This window comes from Uranotaenia lowii, chromosome 3, assembly GCF_029784155.1.
Source record: "Uranotaenia lowii strain MFRU-FL chromosome 3, ASM2978415v1, whole genome shotgun sequence".
Taxonomy (NCBI): Eukaryota; Metazoa; Arthropoda; class Insecta; order Diptera; family Culicidae; genus Uranotaenia; species Uranotaenia lowii.
In genome coordinates, this window is record NC_073693.1 from 272,578,168 (window position 1) to 272,597,443 (window position 19,276).

Below are 19,276 nucleotides of genomic sequence, written 5' to 3' on the forward strand. Positions count from 1 at the left end.
TCAAACAAGACTTAACAAGATAATACATGATTGACATGATGATCATGAACAAGAAAAAACTAGATAAAATAAAATGTAAATCAAGATTCAAAAAGTATGTTAAAACAGAATTATACAAAATAAAACAAGCTCGAAAAAGATAAATTTATTTAGGAAATATAAGACTTATAAAAAAAGGTAAAAAACAAGCTAAAATGTAGATGAAGATGAAGATGAGATGTATTATCAATTAACCTTTATTAGTCTAGTTTTACATTGTTTTATCATGTTTTCTTGTATTTGATCTTGTATTATTTTGTTTTATCTTGTTTTAGCTTTTGTATTACAATTTAAATTATTTTATCTTTCGCTATCTAGTTTAACATTGTTTTTTTTTCATATTTTTCTTTATTTAACTTAACTTGTTTAATAATATTAATTCAACTTGTTTTGTCTTGCTTCATCTATTCAATCGAGTTTCACTTTAGGTCATCTTAAACAATATTTATTTGTCTGGTTTTATGTGGTTATGTCATGTTGTATTATTTCTATGTCTCTATATTTAACATGTTTTATCCTGCTTTATAAAAAGGTTGCCAGATTGCCTGGTTCTATCTGGGTTTGTCCGGATATTTAATACAAAACGTGAGAACAGGCATGGCCCGGAAAAGTCCGGATTTCATTCAAGGATTTATTCACTTTTTTTTTGTCGTAATTTATGGTCGTCAATATTGATATCAAATGCTCGGATTACTATATAAAATTGCCTAGATTTGTCCGGCTCGGATAAGTAAGTGCTGAAAAAATTCTGGCAAACTTACTTTATAATGTTTTCTCTTATTTTATCTATTCATAAATTTTAACAATATTCGACGTCTACTCGTAAAACATTTCCATCCATTTTTTTTTATTATGGAGGCTTCAAGCAATTTTCAGTAATTTTCAGCTTTAAAAAGTGGAACGGGTTCCGTTATTTTAGATTTGAAAATAACGTTAGATAAAAAAAAGACTTCTACTCGTTGAGCTTTTTTTCCAAAATGCATATTGTAGGAGTTCAGTGTCAATTCCGGTGATTCAAAGCATTTTGATAAAAAGCGGAAGCCTCCATATTGGCTTTCAAGATGGCGTCAGGATACCTCACTAGGTCCTTGCCCTTTGTATTCGTATACACTCCTGGACTCCTTTTCACGGTCCTGGAATGGTCTTTTTGTGCGGTTTTTCGGAATAAACAAGGTTTTTTACACGGTTTCTTTTTTCCGCGGTACATATCTTCCACTTGGTGTAACATTAAGGTCCGCAAAGAAATATTTGCCAGATAACCCCAAATTAGGCATTTTGTATCATAGAATCCGCTAGAGAAAATTCTACAAATTTTGTTTCTTTGAGTTTGCCAAACTGTTTTAGGATAAATGAAAAAAAAATCACCTTCACCAGGAATCGAAATCGAGTCTACTGATTACCTCTCCGATACCTTACTAATAGGCCAAAGCGTCAGATGAACCAAGTCAAGCTGTTACTCTATTATTCAGTTGACTTCATCGAGTCGAATTCGCTGCTTGATTCCCCGGCAGAAAACGCTCATCGTGCCCTGATTAATGGTGCTTATACTGCCCGTGGGGGGTTCTCATTATGCCCCTACAGTGACTGGTTTTCAGCTTTCGGCAAAAATTTTGAAAATGCATTTATAAACGTTTTTATCTACTTTTTCAAGTTTCATTCAATTAGGCAATAGACTATTTGAGTGTCTGAACACGAAACAATGATGTAATTCACATATTATAGCTGTTCTCTCAAGGTGGCCATTATGCCCTTATCTCCCCTACTATTTTTCTCATACTCCTGTCCAATGTTCAAAATTTAAAAAAAAAATCCATTCACAAATTAATCATACACATTCGAACTGTGAATGAACTTAGCTCTCAAGCAAAATTAATAGCTCCCCGAGAGCTTAATTCCAAGAACACTTCAAAGCTGTTACTTTCATCCTTCGACTCGCTGCCGTACCATTTCATTAGAGAGCCGAAACCGCTTTATGATTTCTTAATTAAAAATCAATTCAAGTCAATTTCAATTGAGTGGAAGCCGAAGAAAAAACTACCAGATCAAAAGTTTAAGCGTTTGCAACAATGGAGAAAGGAGCAAAAGGAAAATAAAACTCGGTTCAATCTACCCCCTTAATACGACTGGCTTGGGGCTCCTATCCTTTTTTCTAGATGAATAAACACCCAAGAGGGTTCACTTAATTAGCTGCTAATTGGTACCAAAGTCGTCAGTTTCAGCTTTTTCAACAAAAAGAACCCGCCCACCACCTCAGCATAAAGAGGCGAGCGAGCGAGCTATAAAGAGGTCTGCATTCGGGGTCAATTTCTGCTCCTTTCCTTTTCTCTATTTAGTCCCTAGGAGGATGGAGCATTTTTCCATTCAGCTCACGACACGATACACCTCGCCTTGGTTCGAACGGAAGCTTATGATGCCAAAAAGGATAGAACGGGGAGCAAAAATTATATAAAGCGACAAATGACAATCCAAAAACATTGAAACAACACCCAACAACCATAATCGAACCTTTGACAGTTTCATTTTAACGTGTGAATTTTCTTTCTTCTCCATTTTTTTCTCTCTCTTTCTTCCATTCCATGCAACAATCGCCAGCAACTATCTGATAAAAACTCGTCTCTCGAAAGGACCAAACAAGATCGTGCTCTCGCCGTCGGATTTTGTATTTCCGGTTGACATGAGAAGGGTAAGTTGAGCGGTTTTGTTGGTTGCAGTAATAAGTTAGTTATTTGTTGGTTGCCAGGAACCTCTAGCTGAGTTACCTGAGCAAAACGGAAAGGGAAAGTCAAACCCGGCGAAGTGAGAAACATAAATTAAGTACCAACCTGGGTAGAAGTTGGTTCCGTTTTTTTTTTGTTGCTACCTTTCCTGCCTCATTTTATTGAGCTTTTTCCAACGTTCATCGTGGCGGTTTAACATTTTTTTTCTGCTGTTGCCTCGGTCCGATGATAGCAACAAGGTTTAAATGAGGATTAACATCCCCGCGGGCGTATTTCTAGTTGCTGTATGGTGGAAAAGTTACTTTTACAAACTCTAAAAAATTAATAACTTTCTCATAATATTTGCTCTACGTTGCTTGCTTCGGAAATGGTTCCTTTGAAGACCATACAGCTAAAATGTTTGTTGTTTGTAATTATTTAGAAATTTCTACCCTTTTACCAAACATTCAAATGCTTAGAATTAGCAGTGCAGTTTCAAATCTGTCTCGTTTCAATTCGTTCAAATTAGTTGAACATTTCTACCGCATTTATACAATTTCTATTTTACGCAAAACGAAGCCTTAAAACGCGTACGAAAGAGCTGCGGCTTTTGACTCAACGATAATATATTTTAACTAGCTTTCCCGGTGTTCTTTGTTACCCCTTCCAATAATAAATGAAAATTTATAAAATTGTATAAATTGGTTTTTTGGCATCGTTTTAAGTTAAATTTCAACATAATTCTGAAGCAACCGCTTTGAAATGAGAGCTTCAACTGGAGTTGCATTTGCAATTTTGCGATGTTTCTATAAGATTCAGATTGATTCTTTAATTTTGCCAAAACGAATGTTTAACTGGTATGGATTCCACCCATTTCCCCTTCTTAGGGGGGAAGGGCTAATGAACTACTTTAGACACATTTTTAGTATCTAAATAACGTCACATTTTGTTCCATTTTTCTGATTTGTTTAGAGATTAAAGTAAGGGTCTCAAATTTTACGTACGAAAACAACCTCTATCTTCTTATATGGTTTCAATTGCTTAATAAGTACTCGATTTATGCCAAAAAATCTGTATGGAAGCCCCTGTTTCTCATTCTGATCTGCAACTACTGGAAGGATCTCATTTTTCTAATCAAAAACCCTATTATATCAAATTTGGTTCCATTGGTTGATAAGCAATACAATCTCCTCCGTGCTTCCCCACACTGCAAGGCAGATGGCAGGGGGGGCAGATTCCAACCAAATTTGGTTCTATTTGCTTAATAACATCTCCAGTTACACCAACACAATTCTATAGTAGCCCCCTCCCTACTTTCTGTGTATTCCTTAGAAGAAAAGTGGTGTTTCAAATAATCATAGAACTATTTTTCGTAACCAAATGATTTCCCATGTAATAATTGGTTAAATTTGTTAGATAAATTCTAAGTTCCCACTTCCCTAACTTTATCCCCAATTGAAGGAGAAACGAGTCTCAAATAAGCATATAACCTTTTCTCGTATTTAAATTCCTTCCCATGCCAAATTTGGTTCCATTTCTTCGATAAACTCCAAAGTTTTGCGAAAAATTTGTAAAGGAGCCTCCCTCTCGCCTACCTATATCTCCACTGGAAGGAGGCAATAGTACTAAATATTCTTAGAGACATTCCTTGTACTCAAAACCCTCCCTAGCTTAATTTGGTTCCACTCGCTTGATAAATTCTCGAGTAATGTAAAAAATTGTATGGGAGCATCTTCGCCTCTCAAAATTTTGCTCCTTGAAGAATAAAGGATTCTCAAAATATCATAGTAACATTTCTCGTGAACAAATTCCTTTCCATGCCAAATTTGGTATCATTTGCTTGATTAGTTTTCCAGTTATACTGAAAATTCTTAAGGAACCCCCTCTCACCTTTCTATCTCCCCACTGCAAGAAGCGAAGAGCACCAAATATTCATAGAACTATTTGTCGAACTCAAATACCATTTTAAACCAAATTTGGTTCCAGTTGCTCGGATTTTTCTCAAGTTATGCAATAAAAAAGTATGGAAGCCCCCCTCCTCCTTTTCTATATCCTCACTGGAAGAAGAGAGGGGTCTGACATTATCCTAGAATCATTTCTCGTTTTCCAATACTCTCCTATGCCAAATTTGTTTCCATTAGGTTCATTAGTTCTCGAGTTATGTAAAAATTTATAAACAAGCCCCCCCCCCCTACCCTCTTCCTACCCTCCTAGGTACCGAATATTCATAGAAATATTTTTCGTTCCCAAATACCCTCCCATGCCAAATTTGATACCATTTGGTTCCCAAGCTATGCAATCATTTCTATATTACTTGGGAGACTTCCTCCCCCCTTACAGTAAGAGGGAGGGGTCTCAAACTGTAATAGGTCCCTCGGCCTCAGCACCCACCTGCAAAGTTTCAAGCAGATCGGTTCAGTAGTTTCCAAGTCTAAAGTGACAGAAATCCATTATTACACCCAAAATAATCTGCACGTAGCAGCTACGTGAAAAACTACATAATTTTTATCCAATTGATGAAAATCAACGTAGATGCTACGGAATAGATATGTAAACGCGTCCTTATAGGAATTGACGCTTCATGAAAGTCACCTACAACTAACGTGAATTTTTAATGAGTTCAACGCGATGTGATGATGAAAGCTACTTGAAATGTGTTTAGTATAGAAATGATTTTTGGATCTTTTTTTCTATTTTTTTCGATTTTATTTTCGGTAAATAAAAACGAAAATAAATTCAATTTCATGATCAAAAAAATTTACTTCAATAATTATTACTGTTGACATTGTCACACACGTTCACTGTCACTAAACTTCATTAATCGATATTATAAAAACTCAATTTCGGGACCTCTTGCCAGCGAGTTGGTTAGTGGAATTCCGTAGAAGTTGGAAAAAAATTAATAAAAAAAATACCATTTTCAAAATGATGAATAATTTACCTTGTTAAGTTAATGGATCGTTTCCTTTTGCCAATAGACATGGCCCAAAATGGATTCCTCCGAAACTGGAAACAAAACAATCACCAGCTTAAATTAAAATAAATTTCAACGATGAAATCAATATACATACCTCCCCGCTCTCAATGCACGGATTTGCATTTCTTGTGCTTGGGTCCCGCAAGACGTTCATTGTAGTCTACTGCACGTCTTCCGGCGCTGAAGCCTCTAGAGCTCAACAAAAGACAACAATTCTCCAATTAGAATTTACTACCACACGCTTGAGAAACCAGAAAAAAAGAATTCTAATCCATCCATAACTGCATAAATCCATAACATAACTTGCATAACATAATCTTTACGTCAAATTCATGTCTCAATTGTATGGAATTACATTAACTATTACAAAGCACACGTAGAATCGATGTGATGCATCAAAAGCTAAGTTTATGTGAAAAATCCCGTAAAATTATTTTGAGTGTATATATATAGATTAAGTAGTGCCTGTAATTTTCCCCACAAACCGAAATTCTAGTTTGATTAACCTTTTGGTAGTTGATAAGTCAAAGAGACGCTGAGCTCACACACTACAAAATCAAAACTTTTTTACTTAATAATCCTTTATTAACTTCGTTTTCTATTCAAGATCAAATGCTGAATCGATTTCCAAAATCTATACATCTTCATAGTTCAAATGTCTGCTATCAGATGCTTATACAATTTTTTGTTATGATTTTTGTGGTATTCAGAATATATACTATTTTATAACAAATATAACTCATATTTCTGAAATCGTATTGAAAAACTCTTGATTTATATGAATGTAGATACAGTAGATTAGGAACTTATATTGAAACAATATAAAAGCTTGGTTTTACACAGACACAGTTGGTTGTTTTAAAAGTTCATAAATATAAACTTTCCAATGATTATATAACTATAATTTCATCGTAATCTTGGAATTTTAATTGAAAAAAAAAAGCTTTTCTGTTCATATTCTGTTTATATACTCATTTGAAACAGAAAGTTGAAGATCGATTATGACAAGACTTATATTTTGACCAATTCCAGTAAAAAATCATAAAATTTCAACACTTTAGAACCAAATGTGCGTTCATCGATTTTCGTTTTACGATTTCTGTTACACTGATTACAACTACTCTAACACTTTAATTTGACCCAAGAAACCAAAAGTCACATAACTACTTTGTTTTGAACTTTTGAAGTTCACATTTGGCTGATGTCCATCCCGGGAATTCCCGGTCGGGTAATCTCGCGAACCAAAAAAAAATCGGAAATTCCCGTTCCCCGGGAATCCAGTTTTCAATCCCGGAATTGTCGACACATATTATGTTTTGTACGGCTTTTTGTATTTCAAATTTTAATGAGTTCAACACAAATCAAAGATAGATTTTGATAATGTATTCATAGAAAAAAAAACTTTTTGAGAATTTGTCGATCTCTCTAGTAAACATTTTGCAGTGTTGAAGAACAAGTTTTAGATATTTGAATTTTTATCTTCATTCTTTTTCCATCAAACAAAAACTACAATTTTTTGAAACATGTATGCAAAACCACGCAGTACGTATAATATAAACGTATTTTCTCAAAAGTAACAGTTTTCATGGCTCATGAAACGTCAAACCTGATCTGATATTCAAGAACGAATGATTTTTTTTTCGTTTGACGACATGTAAAATGAAGAACGAATAAAAGATTGTTGAAGCTAAAAAGCAAATTTTCCTATAGATGATTCAAGCTTTTGATTAAATCTTCCTGAATCCTTTAAAGCATGGGTGGCCAAACCATGGCCCGCGGGCCACATGTGGCCCCCGAACGTCTTTTTGTGGCCCGCGAAACTCTGTTTGAAATTAACATGTTCTCAGAATCGAATGTTTTTCTTGGTTCGTATCATTTAAGAAAAAAATACATTATTCTTCATCGACTTCGTTCGAATTGAATGTCGATGATCTCCTTGATTTGATACTATGTAATTTTTCAAAAAGGTTCTGAAAAAGGATCAATAAATAAATAAAAATATTGAAAATTGAAAAAAATTTAAAAAAAAATTGAAATTTTAAACATTGCACAATAGGAACAGCATTTTGGCTGCCTGTTTTTAATAACTGATTTTTAAAGATGGTGGCGTCTTGAATATAAATCATTTGTCTATTTTTTTCATCACTTCTGAATTTATTGATAAAAATCGTGTGAAAAATCGAAAATATATCAGTTTTACGTACAATCGATCTTTTATAAGAAATAAATATATTTATAAACCTACGTGGAGACTGAAACCAGATTTTGAATCTGTTTATTATCCTTTATTTAACCCCAGATTCAGATCTTGCTTGGCTCTTTGTTTCAGAAAATAGCTTAAAAAATGAAATCTTACAATTTTCAGAACTTGGAATAGATAAGATTACAACTATTTTTAACATCATTCTTCTTTGAGTATTTCATATTGAAGATTTTAACTCATTTAACAAATTTGTTGCAGACTATGAAAAGATTCGACTTTTGCTTAAAAAATATCAAAGATTCAAATAGGCTTAAATCTTTTTTTAAAATTCCGTCTAATTTGCCGTATTTTTGCAGGATTGGGAAAAATTGACAAAAAGAAAACTACTTTTTTTCTGAGATGGCAAAATTATACGTAGTCATTTGAAAAGTTGTTCATTCAATTGAAAATTTGTTTTCAAAATCTTTGAAATGTTCAATAGTCTACCAAAGAAGTACGAGAATTTAACTAATGAATTATTTCCTATTTTTAAAAAGTATCTCAAAATCAAGAGCTGATAGATAAAATCTAATTACATTGGAATCCAATAAGTTAAAATTAGCTCTTAAAGTTTTTGCACCTTGGAAAAATGTAAATTTGGATGATTTTGTGTTATCTTTACTTTACATATCATAATCATCCATTTTTTCCGATTGTTTTTGGTTATTTCATGCCATAGATTTATTAAGGGGTCTCCAACAGTTGTTTGAGCGTTGTGAGTTTTCGAACGAACTCTATCTTTAATTTAAAGGAGTTTTGAGGGCCTCAGAAAAACAGATCATATCAGACTTTATAAATTCTCGATCCACATTCACATCATAATCATAATAAAATTTTAAAAATTTTGTTAAAAAAACATCGAATATACATAAAATTTTTAAATATTCAATAATAATGAAAATTAAACCAAATTTAAAAAGCTTAGATTTGGTATTGTGTTCATAAAAATTTGAATATTATAAAAAATTCCACTGAAATTTTTTTTGTGTGCAAAAAAAAGGTTAAATTTTGGGATTTAACTCGGAAAAATTTAGGAGGTTCGTGCTTATAAGTACTTTAAGTAAATAATCTTTTAAATGCCGGAAGCTTATGAACGGTGCAATTTTTCATTAATTCCATTCCATTTAATATATTTTATTTCGAAACACTTACAAAATTTTTCAGGGAGACCGGTAAACTTAAAAATGGGCGGCGATTTGACATTTACGGAATAAATAATGACAGTTTCAAACCGCTTGAAAGAATTCGTAAAAAAAATGCATAAAACAAAGTTTCTTACGATGAATCTGAACTTAAAGCTGCAATTTTTCATTGTAATAGCGTATCCTGGCTGGCTGAATATAAGGTACTCGAGAGATTTTCCATCGAGTGCTTTTTATCAAACTTTAGACAAACATGATTGGTCTCATTAACACAAAGGGATCATCAAACACTTTTGTACGTTCTTGTACGCTTATAAACAGTTAAAAGTTCATTTGTGCCAATTGTGCTTTTTAATGTTGCTACTTGTCGACTTGAACGGCTTTTTCACAGAGCGAATATTTTTGACGTCCGTGCGAGTCATTTTGCCGATCGAATCAAAACCATATAAATGATTTTAAAAATTAAAACTTTTTTGGTTTTGTGTTATATAAAGCAGCAGTTGTTGGCTAAAAAATATGAATTTAATACTGATGCATATGATATAATGGTATGACTCTTGGCGGACGTTTTAAAAAAAGGAAGTGAGAAGATTAACATACATTTTTATAATCCAAGACGCCTAGAAGGTGAGTTTTGATTCATATCGATTACAGAAAAAAGAATAAGATCTTTTCAACACAAATAGATCGAAAGGATTTTTTGAACATGTACTAAACTGAAGATGTATCAAGAGTCTTTTAAATTTTAAGCACAACAACAAAATCTGGTGAAAATGAACAGACACATGAACTGAACAAGACCCTGTCCTTTCAAATAGGGGATTTATGTATCTGCAGAGAACTTTTTGTTTTTTTGCAAGCATAAGTGAAATTTTTCAATAAAATAAACCATTTTTCATAACAAAAAGTGAGGATATGCATTTTCCGGAAGAATTTTCCGTTAACGTTCAACATTTACAAAAAATGTTTAAATCTTTTTTTTATCTATAGATTGTTAGGCATGAATAAACTATCTGTCTAAATAAACTGCACTTTTTTTAAATCATACACCGAAAAAAACTGTACTGTTTGTTTACACACAATTCATATATGTACTTAACATGAAAAGTGTGGTTTTGGTTTGAAAATTATGGCTACTTAGACTTTTGATGAAAAATATTTTTTGAGTTGATATTCCAGTGGAAGCAGAATTTTTTAGATAAATTTTTGATATTACCTGAAAGTGATGAGAATAATATTAACTTCTGTCATTTCACATGGTGAAACAAGTTCAAACTAGCTTTTTAGCCATGATACAAAGGGATATCTCGTGTGTTGAATCTGAAGTGGATATTCAAAATTGAAATCTCTTTGTAAATAAAGGTCTTTTGATTGGAACAGCACTCAGTAAAAGTGGAGTATCAAATATTAACTTATACTGCAAAAAATGCAGATATATCAATGAAATTTGACAAAACATACAGGAACACGTATTAAATTCATTTCAGAGCCTTCACATTCTTTTTCGTATTTATGAACAAGTTCAGAAAAAGCGTTGTGTTTTCAATAAACGGGACAAATGTTAACTTGGAAATATTTTTGTCAACATTTTTACACTTTTTACTTTCAACAAGAGTTTGTACATAACTGGTTTTGTTATACAAAAAACTATTTACATATTTTTCTTAGATTTATAAAAAGTTCACCTATGGCAAAATCCGTTTAACCATTGTCCCGGTGTATCTGAATTGAAATTAATATTGAAATTAAAAAATAGATGCAAGGAAACTTTGATAACAGTTTGCCTTCTCGGTTCAAAAATCATCATTTTAAGGTTTTGTGTGATGTTAAAATGAACATTTTTAGGAAATATTCATACCACCGTCGAAGCATGAACAGATTTTTTTCTTAAATTCATTAAATCTTTGAATACCGCTTTTCAATCGATTGTTAATGAACAGATAAGGTCAGTAAGTTTAAATCTCGATAAGTCGCAAAAAGGATCCTCAGCACAAAAAATAGAAAATTGCTGTGATTCAGCCGAATAACACAATTAAAAAAATAAATTGTTTCCATTAACAAGCATTCTTTTCCTTGATTCTTTGGGTTACAGCTTATCCATATGAGTTTAATTTGTACATTTTGGTAAAACAAATAAAAATATAGTAATTTTCAGTATAAAAAGTAGCCAGATTTCATACCATGACCGGTGCTAATTGGCATCATTTCAAGTTGTAATGTGTCATGTCCACAAGTTGAACATATGGCGATAATAAAATTAATATGATTTTAACATGGGAAAGTATTTGGATACGAGATATATTTCTATGATTGTTATGTGGCCCGCGAAGTTCTTTTTGAAAAAACCATGCTCTAAAAGTTAAAGTTTTTCATGGTCTGCATACACAACACGAGAAAACACGCATTTCAATTGTCTAGTTTGGCCATTTACAAGTTTCTTTCGAATTTAAAAGTATGCGATTATAATTTAAAAAATATGAGAAAATCACTAAACGTAATTTAAAACATGGAAAATCGTTCTACAAAATTTACTCAAAATCGACCTTTTTTCACTTATACCCCTTTTGCTCTGAGGGCCTCATAAACTTTTACAAAAAAAAAGTTAACGTCACTGAATACAAAAACGATAACAGTTTTAAAATTAACAAATCTGTATGGTATTTGACATATTATCTGTAAATTCACATCACACATTTTTCAATGTTTTCCGATTGGGTTTTGGTGACTAAATATCATGAGTATGAAGAGCTTTCAAGCGGACTCTAGTTTTAAAGTTGAGGACATTGGATAGCCTTGAAAAGATAATCCAAGATCTATCGAAATCGTATAAAAATCGTAAAAAAAACTCACCGAATCATTAATTAAATAATATAACTTCAACCATTCCTAACTTTAAGTCAATTTCAACAATTTCGTTCATCCATCTAGATTTGAGACTTTTTTCAAATTATGTACAACATTGAAAGTATGCTCTATAAATTTTTCCAATTTGCTATTTTTTGCTAAGCTTTAACAGAAAATGGTTTATTTATGAAAATTAAACCAAATCCAAATAAATTTTAATTGGCAACGTGCTCTGTATTTATGCACATTTTGACATTTATAATAAAAAACAGAATTTACAGTTGGGGAGTACAATTCAACTAGAACCGATTTGATACTGACAAATCTCTCAGAAGAACGATTTTTTGTGGCAAAACTTTTAATTTAAAGAGATGCAAGTATTATAAAATAATCATATTCGTATTCATTCTAATTATAGATATGAATAGAAAAATTGAAAATTGTTGGATTGAATTGAGGTTGGGGTCCGCACTTTGAAAAATTAATATAATTTATGATATAACTAAAGTTCGTTGATTTTTTTTTTTAAATACTAAAAGCTTGTAAACTTTACTTTTTTAAACAATTCTATTCTGCGTTTTTTCTATTAATTTTTTCTATGGAGATCGGTGAACTTGAAAACTTTGGAAAAAGGGCGGAATTTTTTTATATTTGGAGACCATAAAATTCAATAAATCCCTTGAAAAGATTGAGGTACATTCATTAGTTGGGAGGGATAATTCATTTCCTGCTTCGTAATATTTCATATTTCTACTATTTTCTAAATGGAGCAAAAATTGTAAAAATGTGCAAGTAATAAAAATGACTTATTGAGATGAATCTATACTCGGTCAAGGTTGCCGAAATCAAAGAAAAATCTGTAATTTCACAGAATTTCGAGCAAGTTTTCATCACAGAGTCTGTGTCACAGAACACAGAATTTAGAAATACTCAAAGATATCCAAATTATATTCCTTTCACCAATATAAAATTCAGATTTCTTACCTTGAACTAGATAATTATGATAAAATTGTTAATGTTAATTTATTTTTCATAACTAAAATGTTAAAAAGACGCTATTTATCATGAATTTTCAAAGAAATTGAAGAACACAGCATCACAGAAAATCATCACAGAATTTTTGGTAAAATCACAGAAATTCAGAATTTTTTTTCTCGAAAAAAAACACTGAATATTTTATGAAACCTTGTACTCGATGTCACCTTGGCAAATGTTTAATAAGGTTTTTTTTCAAAAATCTGTTGTTATTTTTTCCTTCAGTACTCCAAAACAATTTGTTTTTTTTTTTTTGGCCCGCCTGCCAATTGCATCTATGAAATTTGGCCTGCCTGTTGAAAATGTTGGCCACCCATGTTCTAATTTTTGGAAGGTGTAGCGAAGCACACCGGGTCAGATAGTCTTATACAGTGAGCGAAATGAGAATAGTACCACTTTTTGTTTTGCTTGTTAAAATATGAATGATTGTAAACCAACAAAATTTTCTTTTACAATTTGTTTTGAATTGTTTGACGTTTCAATCAAACATAAGTTTTCTTATTTTGGACGTTGCAATTGGCGTTGAGGACCCAAAATATGAAAATAGGGTGAGAAATAAGAAAAGTATCATTTGAGTTTTTCAACGAAAACAAGATTATTTCTAAAAATTTACTGTGTTAAAGGGAATAATATTGCTTCTACGAATTATTTGAATAGATAAATGGATTTTAAGCAGTTTTCTAGAATTCCAAAGGTTTTAAAAAGGGGTTTTGAGAGATACTCCTCTAGCGTTAAGGAATTTGATATTTGAGCTGTAATACTTTACCAAACTGTATAATTTTTTCATTAACATTCATTAATATGATGCGAAATGATGAAACATAGATTTGAGACTGAATTTGAACCCAAAAAACATTTGAATCCAAAAACCATTTGAATCCAAAAAAACTTATCAAGTTCCTGAGTTCTAGAAAAGCATCTCTTTAAACCCCCTTTTAATACCTTTGAAAAACTTTGGAATTCTAGAAAACTCTTTAAAATGCAGTTATCTATTCAAATAATTCATAGAAGCAATATTATTCACTTTTACATTAAATTACATTTACATTTAAACACATTTACTTTAAATTTTTAGAAATAATATTGTTTATGTTGAAAAACACAAGTCGTACTATTCTTATTTCGCACCCTTTTTTCATATTTTTGGTCCTCAACGCCAATCGCTACGTCCAAAAAAAGAAAACTCATGCTTGATTTATCCGTTAAACAATTCAAAACAAACTGAAGAAGAACATTTTGGTGATTTACAACCATTCATATATTAATAAGCAAAACACATAGTGGTACTTTTCTTATTCCGCTCACTGTATATAAAAATGGAGGCCTTTTCTTTGAAACACCATCACGTATAAACGAACGGTTGTTATGCAGTGAAATTTGGAATCCGATGGTTTGAATAATAGTTCCAGGAATTTCATTTTTTTATGGAAAGGGGCATTTATGAACTAAAAATGGGACATAAAACATGATTCACGAGCATGAAGAAGTAAAGGACGTGTAGCAGAAGTTAACACGGTGTGTTTCGTAGAAGGACTTAAAGAAAAAAAATACAGTAACGCTAATTTTTGCATGGGCTGAAAGTAGAGCTTTTTCCGGTTCATTTTCACCAAAAATTAAAATATTCTGTCGGTGACCCCCCATACAAAATATTTTTTTGAAAATTTTCTATTTGAATTTTAAAAAAAATGAATATATTTTAGTATTTTATAATTTTACAGATGCTTATTATCTTAATTTTGACTTTCACTACTTTTAAATTAAACAAATAACTTAACGATGTCATCAAAAACTTTGAAAAACTTTTTTTTTATTTTAATTAGTAACAGAGCTGTTTAAACGAAAAAATATGCCAAAAAAGTATATTCTAATCCTTAAAATTCAATATTGGCTGGCAAATCCTGTCAGCAGTCTGAGAGAGTAAAAATAATGTGAAATTATTAGAATTATCTAGAATAATTTGAATCCATATATGAATCCATCTGAATCCATTGCTGTCATCTGTTATTAAAAAAAAAACTGAATGTTTAAGAAAAGCAGTTAACACTAGGAAGCGCTATAACTTTTTTGTGAAAACACTTATCGTAAGGTTGCCAGAATTTTTTCCACTCCTATCCGGGCCTAGCAATTCCGGGCATTTTTTCAAAAAAACCTGGCAAAATCCGGGCATGGATTTAAATTTTTCAAATCCAAAAACCGGGCAAAAGCCGGGCAAAATTTAGGTTTCATTATATATAAAAGCAAACAAAAAATGCAAAAAAAAATGAAAATCATATTTTATTAATGTAATTGCAGACTTCCAACAACTTTTTGGAACACTTAAATATTTAAAGGTTTATAAAAGTAAATCAGCGAAATTATTTAAAACAACCAGTGAAAATTTCCATACCGTTAATCGATTTTGCTGAAATTACTCAAAAACTTTGATTTTTTTTGGTTTCTTTGTGAAAATTGTGAAAAAATCCGGGCAATATCCGGACTTTTTTCACGATATCCGGGCAACCGGGCCGGACCGGACTTTCTCGAAATTTTGCATCAAATATCCGGGCAAACCCGGATAAAACCGGGCAATCTGGCAAGCTTAACTTATCGTGATGCGATCTAGAGTAGAAACGTTTGTCTTAACCGAAGCTTTTATGAATTTAGAAAATCAATATTCAAAAGTAAACGATCCATTAAAAACAATGTTTAAAGAGAATTTTTTTTTATACTTCTCCTGATTTAATTGTCTCAAAATTCTATCTGCACTTCAGACTCAAAGCAAATCGCTACAGCAGTTCAATCTAGTTTAATTTGTTACTGTCTTTTGATACAATGATCATGAAAAACCCGGGGTTTCCTTTAACCTATTCATTTAATCATTTTCCAAACAAATTTTTGTAACCCTGCTGTACTCTGTGATTCTTCCATTTTATTCAAGGAGCATTACTGTTAAGGTTAAATAATCAAAGCTTCTATGGTTTCCAAACCACTATATTATTTAAAAAAATTGAATTCCTTGTTTTAAATTGAATTTATGGTATTTTTTGGAAATAATTTTATTCAATGGATGAATCTAGTCTAAAACTCTGATAAATTTGAAATTTTTCCAAAAAATGCATTTCAAACTTTTTGTCGATCTGAAATTTACAAAAATCAACAGAATTGTTGTGAATTGCGAAAGTGAATTGCAAATGATCGATAGCAAGCTAGCCTGCAGCGCGTAAGACTCATCATATTTTGTTCATCCATTTCCTTTTTTAGTTTTTCTACTCTACAATAAGTTTTTCTTTATTATTAAATAGAACCTTAATGAAGCATTGATGTTACAGTAAAGCAATCATTACCCTTTTTATTTTATACCAATTATGGCCAAATTATAGAAATAATATTTGAATAAACAATAGAACCCATAAAACAAAACAAAAATAAAACGCATAAATCTGGTCTAAAGCCGTCGATAAAATTAAAATTTCTCTTAAAAAAATCGTTTTTCATCGTTTTGTTGATCATGAATTCCAAAATATCATCAATACTTCAATTTTTTAGCAAAAATGAAGTTCAAATGATTGATAGAAAATTTATTCACTTAAATATGAGAAAAATAAATTTAAAATAAATGTTATGTAGCAAAAAAAAACGGATTTCAGTGCAAGTACTTTAACTATTAACTAAATTTTATATTTTAAATTTAATAAAAAACTGGTCTGCTAGGAAATGTCTAAAATTAAACTAAGATAAACAAAGTTCAAAAATGCCATAAAAGAGTGGTGTCATCAAAATTTTTATTTATGTTTTCTAAAGGACGTATCCATATGCACCAGAGCCTGCATATGGTGGAACTATTTCAAAGAACAATTTTTAAAAGAAAAGATTTTAAATAATTTGTGGGAAACAAATCAAATGGTGTTGAATTGTTCTTATTCCTGTATCATTTTTTTAACTAGAATAAGTTCTCCAAGATATACACATACGAATATAAATTCAAGTTACATTTAAATAACACCAATTATAACAATGATATCACAAATAAAAAATTTAAAAAAAAATGTTTATTTAAAAATGAGTTTTCAGAAAATATAAATCACTTATCTTTCCAGGCGTTGAAATTTTTGATTTTTTTCAGTATGACAAAAACTTGAATAAAAATAAAAAAAATAAATTTTCAATGAAAAAAGTTACTATTCCATTGCACTGGAATAATTTTACAGATACATTTTTTTAAATATGGACAACAAATCTTCAAAAAAACAAAACGTATGGGGACTCACCGACCAAATATTTTAGTTTTGCCTGAAAATGATTCAAAAAAGGCTAAATTTTCCATTTCTGAAAAAATTAGAGTTACTGTATTTTTTCTTTTAAACATCTTCTATAAACACACCGTGTTAAACATTTATAGAAAATTATTTAATAAAAAGTAAAACAAAGTTTACCGAGTCATCTAGTTTTATATTAATAAATTTCTCTTTAAAATTTCATCCGGGCGAACATTCCATCTAAAATTGCGAAGCATTTCAGAGCATGAGTACTCAATAATGATCGTTTGATGATCGGTATTATGATGTGATCGATGTCGTTAAGCAAAATATGATTGTGAGTTTGGAAATCTTATGAATATAATGCACATTCAGAAATCAAAATCTTGGAATCTGAGATCGTTCCTTGGTCTGCCAGAAGACCTCATGCCAAACTTCAGCTTATTCGGTTAACTTTAATGCGTAACACAACAATGTTAGAGTTTTACGAAAATTTTACATCATTTGTTCTATCTAAATATATCTGTTTATATTTTTTTAAATTTTTGTAAATCAATAGTTTGCTTTACCATAAAAATTCATCGCAAAAATTTTACTAATACCATTCCAGTGAGCACATCTATTTAACTTTTTTTCCTCCCTTTTCAACGGCAACAGGTGGACGAAGGCATCGAAGCCATGCTGTGCTGTTGGCTGCAGCAGCTGCAGGAATTCGGCGGCCCGGAAGTGGAAAAACCGGACCTACTGAAGGGCTCCATCGGGTCCCTCAAGAACTTGGGTTTGCCGTCATCGGCAGCAGCAGCATCGGCAACAACGGCCGCTGCCCCCGCTCTTCCACCGCTGGCCGGCAGTAGCGGCACTACAGCAGTTCCAATCGGCTCGAAAACGACGGCAGCAACCGGATCCGGAAGCGAAACACTTGGAGCTGGGAGCAGCTACCACCACCACAATCCCTCGGGGGCCATCGGGGCTCTGGAACTGAAAGCTCGTTACAACGTAAGTGGATTCGATGTCGATTTCAACGGTCGTCTTCAGAAGATGTCTTCTGCCAAGAATGGAATCTAGATACATACGCAGAGAGTGGTGTTACCAACTATCAGGGGTGTTGTAAATTCAAAGCAACTGGTTGAAAATCTACTTTCCAACCAGTTTTGCTTTTGAGATTTCACCCGGTTAGAGGCTTTACACATTGCCATCGATTATGTATAGGACGAAGAGTGGCGGCAATTTATTACTTTCTTCTCTTCGGTGGAAAATCTCATCAAGACGCTCCGGAACAAATCCCCCGGCGCCATTGTCTTGGTTCGAATGTGAAAGCATTTTCCAAAGAGATAGAGCGTTGTAATTCTGTACTAAACCATGCGGCAAACATCGTTTATCCGCCAAATTCCCGAGCAATATAATCGATCGAATGCCCGGTTTCAAAGATTTTCACTCGCTTCGATAACTTTTCTATTCCCCACCCACACACTCAGACACGAAAGCTTACATACACGAATACGAACTCTCTGGGCGTCTGGCATAACGTGAATCTTCCGGAACACCCGGGGGCTATTTTTTCCCATTTCAGGGTGATTTAGTGCAGCTGAAAGAGATCCCCTCCGGTTCCGGATCTTCCCATGAACTTCGAGCGAAAGCGATGGATCTTCTGATTATGGCGCACAGTTTACGGCACGAGAATATTAATCCGCTAATAGGTAAGTTATTATTATCACCCTTCCTTCATGCCTTTCGCCTTTTCCTCATGTTACAGGTGCTAGGGCAAATGACGGACGACTTCCGTCCGCTGTTATACATATTTCGTAGGCACCGTTAACAGTGAAATTCGGCAAAGGTGGTGGTTATTTGTCAATAAGCTAACTTCCTCCATGAATCACCAAGTCAGGTGTGATTAATTGCGACTCCATTAGGAGAGAACTTTGAAGTGGAAACTTCACCGGGTGTTTCCTTTTGTTTAGGTCTTGAGAAGTTTACTATGTTTTATATATTTTTCCGTCTCTCTTCTTTCCTTATTCCATCTTCTTCGTTCTTTCTTTCTGTTTTCTTCATCCTTCTTCCTCCACCCT

At 32.3% G+C, this 19,276-nt stretch overlaps 1 protein-coding gene across 1 annotated transcript in view; it reads left to right on the forward strand.

The window, feature by feature from the left end:
• Positions 1-19,016, forward strand: part of LOC129753421 (uncharacterized) — a 345,448-nt gene extending 326,432 nt beyond the window's left edge. Inside the window, exons 7-10 of the mRNA XM_055749245.1 lie at positions 2,632-2,722; positions 17,868-18,206; positions 18,781-18,907; positions 18,964-19,016. Of these exons, the coding sequence (XP_055605220.1) occupies positions 2,632-2,722; positions 17,868-18,206; positions 18,781-18,907; positions 18,964-19,016 (610 nt within the window). The remainder of the gene's footprint in view (positions 1-2,631; positions 2,723-17,867; positions 18,207-18,780; positions 18,908-18,963) is intronic.
• The last annotated feature ends 260 nt before the right edge of the window (positions 19,017-19,276 follow it).